The sequence below is a fragment of the Montipora foliosa genome, chromosome 1 (genome assembly GCF_036669935.1).
Source record: "Montipora foliosa isolate CH-2021 chromosome 1, ASM3666993v2, whole genome shotgun sequence".
Lineage (NCBI taxonomy): Eukaryota > Metazoa > Cnidaria > Anthozoa > Scleractinia > Acroporidae > Montipora > Montipora foliosa.
The window spans coordinates 61,807,739-61,817,738 of record NC_090869.1 but is presented as its reverse complement, the minus strand read 5'-3'; the positions used below and the strand labels follow the sequence as shown (position 1 = coordinate 61,817,738).

At 40.0% G+C, this 10,000-nt stretch overlaps 1 protein-coding gene across 1 annotated transcript in view; it reads right to left on the bottom strand.

Annotated features, from left to right (window-relative positions):
• Nucleotides 1-3,978, bottom strand: part of LOC138003702 (glutamate receptor ionotropic, NMDA 1-like) — a 16,779-nt gene extending 12,801 nt beyond the window's left edge. The window contains exon 1 of the mRNA XM_068849911.1: nucleotides 3,518-3,978. Within this exon, the coding sequence (XP_068706012.1) occupies nucleotides 3,518-3,964 (447 nt within the window). The 5' untranslated portion in view covers nucleotides 3,965-3,978. The remainder of the gene's footprint in view (nucleotides 1-3,517) is intronic.
• Nucleotides 3,979-10,000: the final 6,022 nt, after the last annotated feature.

Here is a 10,000-nt window from a genome sequence, read left to right as displayed (position 1 = left end):
TCAAAATTAAAATAAGCCGAGAAGCTTTTGATTCAATCAACAGAAGTTTCAACCGTTCCATCTCCTAAAACCAAATGGAAATTACCGTGCCCGGTAACAATCCTTTTCGTATCATTCTACCTTTTAATTTAAAGACCAATATTCTGCAAATAACGTGCGCTGAGACTTACACGACCACTCAAACAAGATAAATAGACATCTACTCCCCACCTTCATGCACAAGCAAAAAACTCATACAAGACCTTGCAGTGACGGAGAAAAAAACCGCCTTACTAGTAAACCAACGATACCTTGTTTACGAGTACTTTTTACACGTGGGAGTGGAAAAAAAAGGAAAGAAGAATATAAATCTTGGAGAACCTCCTGGGTTTCTACATTCTTAGTGGTGCTTGTTTTGGGATTTGTATTGCGCGGCTCCAGAGACAAGGGACAGTTGTGACCACTCGAGTGAAGCCAAAGCTCTCCACGACTATATTATTTCAGGGGGGCTGGGGTGGCACAGTGGTGAGAGCACTCGCCTCCCACTAATGTGGCCCGGGTTCGATATTGTATGCCAATCACGGTGAATGACATGAAGAGATTTGTATTTTTCGAAGGTGACTCCGAGATACTCGGAAATATCCGAGTGCTCCACTACGACCTCCCGATTACTTGTTCCGATTGCCGAGCATCCGAGCAATCTGAGTAATCGGAAGATCGTAGTTAGACTCCTACAAAAGAGCACTCGGATTTTTCCGAGTTTTCCGAGACACCATCGAAAACTGAATAAATCTCTTCATTACATATTCTCAATCAGACGAAAAAAACTACATTTGATAATGGCGACAAGAGGAAGCAACATTGCTTTTAAAATGTTCTTCTACACTGTTAGTATTCGCTTCGCACACAAAAAAATATAAAAAGCGCAGTTCTCACACGATCGATAAAACCATTTCAATACCCCTTTCGTAATTGAAATGATGTTCTTAAAATATCGAAATCTTCACCCTATTTTGCATTGTATTTTTATTAGTATATGCATGAACCCCAAGCTAAGAAATTAAAAGCAATCTGAGGTTGAAGTCAAGTTTAGACAACACTCTCCTATCAGAGCCTTTCTTTTACTTGCTCGATTTTGGCGTTTTCGAGAAAAACTCTGCATGAATCGAGTAAGATCTTTATTGAGCATGCGCTGTACGTTGCCAGAACACACTTTCGAACCTGGGCCTGTTACGCGTAATAGGCGAGTGCTTGCCGCTATTTGCCGCGAACTTAACTTGTTTGCTCGCTGCAACATTCTCTCCGCTGGTTGTAGTACTGTCTCTCGAACGAAAATCGGTTCGGAAACCAACAAACACTCTCGGTTCGCCTCAAACGTCAGTAAAATTAGGAATAAGAAAAAAAGAAGGGATGGAAAAGATTCCTGTTGCCTTTGTTGCATGTGGGATAAACTTGTACGGAGCTGGAAGTACCTATGATTTAATGAGTCATGAAAGCCTTGCCAAGAAAATCGCCCAGCTGGTGAATCTTGTCAAGAATAAAACTGGCGCTTGGCTTCGAGCAGATCTCGCCGCCATCTTGATTTTTCATGGTACAGCGGGCTCGAGAGAAAACAAGATTGACTAGTCCAGAAGTTCGGGCTGCGGGAGCCTCCTTTTCTCCTCCTCAAAAGGAGGCTCTGCTCGCAGGGACGGTTTCTGATAGTTCTCAAAAAGGGTGATTATAAACCCGGTTTACACTACAGAAATTTTTTGGCCCGACTCGGGTGAAATTAGACGGGGCCCAAAAAAACAAAGGTTCGGCTCTGATTTAATTTGCAGTGTAAACAACTTGTCAGTACCAAATTTCATCCGTGCCGCCGGAACCAAAATTTTTACCCGTGCTGGGACCTTCGGCGAGGTAGTCCGAGCACGGGTAAAAATGGTACGGGTGCTGAAAAAATAGGCACGGTTCGGATAGAACAAGTAGTGTGAACACTTTTAAAGGGCCAAATTTGAGCCTTAATTCATATCGGCTAGCGGTTTTTTTGTGTATATTTCAAGATGGCTGCTCATTCTCCACCAAAATCACGCGGACGTTCTTGATTATAATTGAACTGCGCTTCTCTGCAAGAGAACTTACCCGGGCCCAAAAATTTTGGCACGATATTTTTGATACGGTAAAAATGGTGTAGTGTAAACAAAGTTTGCCGAGTTCTTTTTAGGCACCCGTGCCAATTTCACACGAGCCGTGCCGAAAATTGTCTGTAGTGTAAACCGGGCTTATATATCTTGTCATGGGCTTGTCATCCCCTGACTCCAATATCATATTTGGTTTTCTGAATGGTTGTTTTCTTTTCGGGAGCGGCTTAACCTTCTCTCCGTTGCTCATTTGCAAATTCCGGTTTGAAATTTTAGCCTCCTTCTATTTTTAACGGCTTAATGAAAATGTCATAAATTTTCCGGTCGTTCAGACTGAAATAGCCGTACGCATTTACATTCCAATTGAAATTTCCGGATTTTTTGGAAATGGCAAACAATCGAGGTATTGCATGTCGAAACCTTGTGCAATTGTTTTTCATGTTGGAAACATATCAATACACATCAATGGGAAAGCCAGTGATGTAATCCTAAGACAAAGAGAAACCGGCGAAATGAACGGAAATATAACTTCAAGCTTCAAAAGATCTCAAACTATCTCATTGTTTTCACGCTGTTTGCAGTGTTATAAAAAGAAAACAAGTCATCTTTTACGGAAACAATTTTGTAAGGCGCAGTACTCTGCACATATATCAGATAAGTTTACAAGTGCTTAAAATCCGCCGATATTTTTAAATTGTTAGTTAGGGTAAACTTGTCCTGTTCAAGATCCTTCAATCAGGAAAAACAAAATGATAACACAAGGATAATAATTATTGGCTCTACAAATATTATATTGGCTAAAATGTTAAAAGTATCCGTATATTTGTTTTCCTTATTTATTTTCGGTCTCCATATTGCAATTGTTTGATGTTTCCAGTTGGAAATATCGCCGGTCATAGCCTGCTATAAGCCAGGTTTAATAAGGAGTTTTTTTTTCGCTAGAGGCACAAAACAGTTTTTATGAAAATGATTAACGTGTCCTACGTTAAATTAATAATGCAAATTAAGAAACCGATTTGATGGTGTTCTTTCTAGTAAAAAGATGTCATTTCGAAACAAAATTATTCCAAAACCAAAAAAATGAGTGTTAGTGTAAATACAGGCGAAGTAATTGTAAAAATGTTGAACTCAGCGAAAGGACAGTCAACGCAACAAGTTTAAAAAAGCCCTATATGTTCGGATATCAATCATGTTTTTATTTCTAAAGTGTCTCAATGATAAGTTGAAATCAACGATAAATTTGCGGCACGTAACACTGTTTTGTCGAACTTTCTCGCTAGTAATTTTCTGAAAATACTTTAATCCTAATTTCATAAGATCAGTCTCCTTCTAGTCCTGTTAATACAAAGACCTGCATTGTAAAAAGTGCAAGTCGTACAACCGTCACAAAGCATTAGTTTATATTCTTGTACATTTACCTGTGTTATTGGAAATCCGTTTTCGCTCCGAAATAATCCCACTGAGGGGACGGAGACGCCTTCTAGAAGTGCTGAATAGGCCAAGCTTTTTCTTGTCACATCTACAAAAACTGCACCTTGGATGGAAGAAGTCATATTTGCTACTATCGGTATCAACGAACTCAAGCCTTTAGAACGCGCGGACAGATTCACAAAGTCAACCCTCGAAAATTCCATCTTCAGCTCCAAATCGTTGAAAGCTTTATTCCTGTCTTGCGATTCTCCGCGGCTTGCGAACAGTTTCATCGCTGAATTGAAGACAAACTCTTCATAGATACCATCGGTATTAAAAAATACAGGGATATTGATTCTGACATGATAGTTATCAACCGCACCGCCGTGAAAGATAAGTAACACGATGACATCAAACACGGTTAAGCTCCAGATAAATGCTTCTCTCAAAGCCATCTTTCTTATTTACAAGCGTAAGTTGTGTCACATTTCCCCAGTTTAGCCAGGAAAGAGCAGCTGGCAGAGCGCAGTGTCGTCACAGCTTTGGTGATATGCATAACAACGTTCCTTATCTCCAATTTTTCATATCTCCTTACTCTAATTGCAGGTGCTCAGATCGAGATCCGGTGAATGGAAAACAAATGCAGAAGGAAAGTTCATCACATGGCCACAATGTATTAGGGATACAAGAATCATGGAGAACAACACTTACCGCAAATGAAGGGAGTCAGTTCAAAGGTACGAAGACACAAGCAAGTTTTTTTCCAGTGTCATTTTTTGATTCTACTGTTTATTTTAACGGGTCTGGTACACAAAGAAAAACCAGTTTCTGTTCAGTTTCTGTTTGACTTTCCTGCAATAAAATTCAAAACATTGAATAAGAAATGGGGATTTGCAGTGGGTGCGGATTAGGCGTCTTTATGTGAGCTGCGGTCAAACAGCAAAATCGCTGCAACATCCGCTTGAGGGAACATAATTTCACCAATAGTCGAAAATGCGATGACACTATTGGCTCAAACTCGATGAAAAGCAATTATATACTTAACATTCAAATTTGACTGGCAAGCGTCAGGTCAAAGCCATTTGGAATAAGCAAAACGAATTTCTTACAGGGAAAATAGTACAAAATTACGAAAATTGCGAAAATTTTATTATTCCACAGCAGTAATTTGCGCCTCCTCCCCTATAAAAAAATATACACGAAACCAATCAGTTCACCGATTTTTTTCATATTCCGATACAGCTGGTATAAAATTATAATTTTTACTTCATTTTCGTGCGCTGTTGGTGCAATAAAACCAGGTTAATATAAAACTTTTTCATCCAGTTGCATTTCAAGTAAAAATTCACAGAGCGATTTCATCTTCACTATTGTCACTATTGTCATGTCACCATCCTATTCCAGCGTGATGCCATTCAAATTAAGCTCGCACCATTTCAGTGTAAAACTGATTCATTTGAACTAACAAAGCAAGGCAGTTTTTGGACTACATAAAGGTGTTTCCAAAATGACCACACGATTCTAATTTCCGTCGTTCATAACTGCGCAGACAACATTTCTTTGCTTTTTTAAACAATGAAATGTTTAACTCTACTGTAGTCAACACATGTCAGGGCCGTAGCCAGAAAAAAGTTATGACCGCGAGGCAATATCCATCGTTAAATATTCTTGGTAGGTATTTTAGGTGTTTATGACGAGTACATTTTGAAGACAACACTGGAATTACACTTTATTTTAACGAATCACGAAAAAATGACCGAGGCAAGTGCCTCGGTTTGCCTCATACTGGCTACGGCCCTGCATGTAGTATCGACGCGGTGAAACGAAAACGCAGGGAGCAGGTGCAAAATATGACTGACACTGTACTAAAATTGACGTTAGCGAATTTCGTCTTGTCTTTTGCTTGCAGATATTGATCGAACAACTTCCAAAAACAGAACGACAAGGTAGAACAAGAGAAAAAAAAAAGTAAATAAACAGCCGGAGACAGTTCACTGAATGGATTCGGCAAATTCCAGCTTTTACGAAGTCCCTTTTAAGTTTCTGTTGCCCACCATCAATTTCAAGCAAGGCCATCCCCTTTTTTTTCGTTTAGCGTCGAATGCGTTTCCTGATATTGGGTCGGTCGGTCGGATTGAAAAAAGAAAAACCTAAAAAAAAAAAACAAAAAACAAATTACAGGTGGTCTCGGAATCGGAGGCCTGCTACGCCAGCATCATCGCTGCGAAGCCTGGAAAACAACGAGACCTGAACCCAAAATCAATATGGCGGAAAAGCTGGTTGCTGTTATTGTAAAATTAAGACAACATGGGAAAAAGGATCAACTACCGGAACTCCTGTGCAACTTAAAAATGGTTTAACTACGTCGTTACAATGTGTTTTTTTGAAAATGGCAAAAATTTGGGTTGGTCGGACGTCGCTAAACGGAGAAAAAAGAAGAGGATGGCCTAAATAACCCCAAGTTGATATTTCTCAAAGGCATTCAAAACGCATCCCGACATCAGTCCATAAGAGAAACGTGGGAAAATGCATGCTACAAATTTGTAATAAGTTTGCCGTGATATAAGGACAATACACAATTTGCCAAATCAAACACTCCGTCCATAAACAAAAGATCAGCACATGCATTTTGCCAGTAGCAACTGAACTGTAGTCCTTTAACCCAAAAGCTGCCGATTATTATTTCACGGAGTACTAACTAATGTCATCATCAATCCTTTTTTCTTTTCTTGAACATAAACACTGAAATATTTCATTTTTTCTATTTGTTCCAATTACGTCCATCGGAAAACACTATATAAAAGTACACAAGAAGTGCTTACTTTTCGTCTTCGGTGTCAACTCTTGTTTTCAGCGTACTTAGCTAGCGTTAGCTTTTGAACCGTACTGCTTTGTTTACGTGAACATTATTTGTACGATCGCGGAAAAACACTTACAAACTCAAGAAGATTATTTGCGTGTGCTGTTCCGAAGATCACTTGAACATTAGGGGGTCAAGCATTTGAAAGCAGGAGAGAAAATAAGCTAAATGAAAAGTTTCCGGTTCATGGGGAACTCAAAGCTTCGACAAACGCGAGGCAGGTTGCCATTCCGGAAATACGTCTGCGTTCGCAAGCTACCATGAAAACCCTGTTTTTCAAACTCGTCTCTGTCTTTTTTTTTTAAATCCTGGTTTGATAATCGTGGCCATCAGGAAAGTAATAACCTTCTATCAAATAAATAGTTTGGCTTGAGTTGGTGCAAATAGCAAATTTTAGCCGGACTTTTGCTCATGTTTGCTGTCACGGTCCATAAACACATAGGCCGACAGACCTGACAATTAAATGTGGGCAGTAACTCATTAAATCCCGATCGAATAGATGTTTTCTTATGGAAAATCCGCCATTTTGAAAAGAGTGAACAAAGAGCACAAATATACGGTTTTTTCATGGGGATTATACCGGCGTCATATATTGTTTCAATTAAAATATTCATCCTCGGGCACTGCGTTCCCACCGATCTGATTGGCACACAAAATCCTGTCTACGGTTAGTGCATATCCTTTGAGGTATCCGTCGCTTTCCAATGGGAAAGATTACAACACTGTCGGTCCTTTCAGTAGGGAAACGGTGTGATATTTGACTAATACTATTGCCAGGCTTTTTTTTAAATTAATGGTATCGCCGACTCCCTAACTAGGGAATTTAAGATCTACAACGGCGACGGTCGACGAAAACGTCACCTCAAAATATAACTCTCCTTTATCATACGTCTTTCGCGATTATTCAGTCTCTTTCACGTCCTACAATGTGGGCGAAGTATCCAAAAAATAAATTGGTACGAGAGTTTTCAGAGTTAAAATAGAGAATGAAGGATTCTCTGTTGCATGCTCACGTTGTCGTCAAAACTTCAAATTTGGTGATTTCACGTCGTCGTTGTGCAGAGGGTCGCAAACAAACTTGCTAAAATCCGTGCTGCACGTGCAGCACGATTATTAATGCTCTTTTAACCAATGATATTATTGCTTTGTGGCGTTGTCGTAGTCGTAGCCGTCGTCGTTTCTTAAATTCCCTACTGTTGCCATGGCGACGGTACAGTTCGGCGCAATTGGTTTTTTATTTCAAGTTTCGAAAACCCTATTAAATTCTCTTACCCTAATTTCTCTTACATAGTATGAGAAAACATTATCCAGAAGAACTCGAGTTGTTTATGAAGAAGGCTGGTTTGGCCCGCTGAAATACAGTACATCACCAAATAATCAGACCTACGTTCTATCGGCTTTTGGTCACAATATTTCTTTACGGAAACGGTGTTGGAATTGAGTACTTACTTTATTTCTACACCACTCTCCTCAGTTCGCGATAGTCTCTCTGATTTGTCTCAAAATTTGAAGTAACTTATTCGTTTCACTGACCTCTGGTCTTGAATGGAGAGCTATGATCTCATGCACTTTGCTTATTCCTTCCTCGTTTCAGAGGCACTGATTGGTGGGAGTGAGTCTCGTTCACCTTCTAGAAGAGTGATCCTCAACTCGTGGTATGCCTCATGAGAAATGACGTCCTTCATCTTTTGCAATGAGCCAGCGCTGCGCCGTAGCACAAGAGGAGCCTTCGTCCTTGTCACTGAGCTCATTTTCAATGGCAACGTTAACTTCTCATCCTTAATCTATATAGCTAAAAAATAACATGGAGACCAGGTTTTTTAAACCGGATTTGATGTGAAGATCCATACATTTATTCTAGTATTTCATTGAAGCAGTTTTACAGTATCTCTTGGGCTAAGCAGAAAATTCTCCCACGCTCCTTTTATGTACATTTTTAGCCTTGGTAATCCTTACTCAGTTGGGATTGCAAGGAAAGCCTGTGTCAACTCACATTTTCTTCAACGTGCCTATCACCCATTTTTGTTTTTACTTTTTAGGAGAAAATTTAATGGTACGTGGATAGCATTTTTCAAAAATTATTCGAGGATTCCACGTCCTTAATGTTTGTTTGGCACATCTAAAGGCCCGGGCAAATGGGCTTCAACATTTATTTCAATATCCGTTCGATTTTGTTGAACGACGTTGACTGCTGGGGTGGGCGAACGGTTTCAACAAATCATCAACATTTGGTTCAACAAAGCTCACGAGAGGTCTTGTATTCAGTCCCAGGCTGCAACCGCGGTTGTTACTATGAATACGGACAACAGTGATACGTCCTTGAGAGACCGATAAGTGCGCACGCGCATACCCAACAATAGGGAACTTAAGCAACGACGACGGCGACGGCACCGAGAACGTCATCTCAAAATATAAATTCGCGTCATTGTAATCACTTTGTAAACATGTCAACCCTTCTTATATGACAAGGGTGTGGTAGTTCCTCAAAAATGACATTGGTCGGAATGGTTTTTATTTTAGGGGAGAAAATGAAACTTTAGCGTCAAGTGCTGACGTTCTCCTTAAAACCTAAAATTTGACTATTTCACGTTGTTGTTTTGTTGACGACGGCAAAGAAATGGACAAAAGTGAAAAACGCACGTGCAGGGCGTGCAAAGCTATTGTTTTTGCCTACTAAATATGCAAATTTGAGACGTTTTCGTTGCCGTCGCCGTTGTCGTTGCTTAAGTTCCCTAATGTTGAAAGAGGGGGCAAAAAGCTTCAACTTAATAGAATATTCGCGAAAACAAAAGAAATGATGAATGGTTGTCGAAGCAAAGTTTAAACACTTTTGAACTCCTTCTTTATTTCTTCAACTTAGATGCAACATGTTTCAACACGGCTGAAAGGGAGGGAGCATCCGCGCTGTTCAACAAAATCGAACGGATGTTGAAGCAAATATTGAAGCCGTCATTTCATCGAGCACGACGGGGGACTGGGACCTGTGACGTAGCATGAGTAAGTTTGTCCCTTTGTTGGCAGAGGAATGTTCGTGGAGTGTAACTTCGTTTCACACATTATCTTTTAATACAAAAGAGAACTGATACTGCCACTTCCTGTCTCAGAACATATGTCTGGAACTGTAAAAAAACGGGTTAATTCTCGAGAATTACTTTAAGCGGAGGGTGCTCGCTTTTTTCATTAAATTAAAAAAAAAAATCACTAGTGATAAGCACATATAATAAAATAACATACCTCGATAGGCTCAAACTCTTCCAGTCCCTTTACTGCACGATTGCGTCACCAGCTCCCTCAGTAACACGTCTTTTCCTCTTTATTTCTTGCTGTCGGGGTTTAACAACCCTGGTCGCCAAAAGACTTAATCTTAAATTTATATAACCGATGCATGGCACAGCGCATACAGTTGTTTGAGCATCGGGCTGTCATGCGAGAGGTCGCGGGTTCGAACCCATGCCGGATAAACACTTAGGATCTTAAAATAACTGAGGGGAAAGAGCTGCCTTTGTGGATTTCGTCTGCAAATGGTTAGACTTCTAGTCTCCTAGGATAAGGACTATAAACCGTAGGCACCATCCTTCACGTTCATAAGTTCCCTGTTTAACGTTAAAGAACCCACTTACTTAGGAAGCTG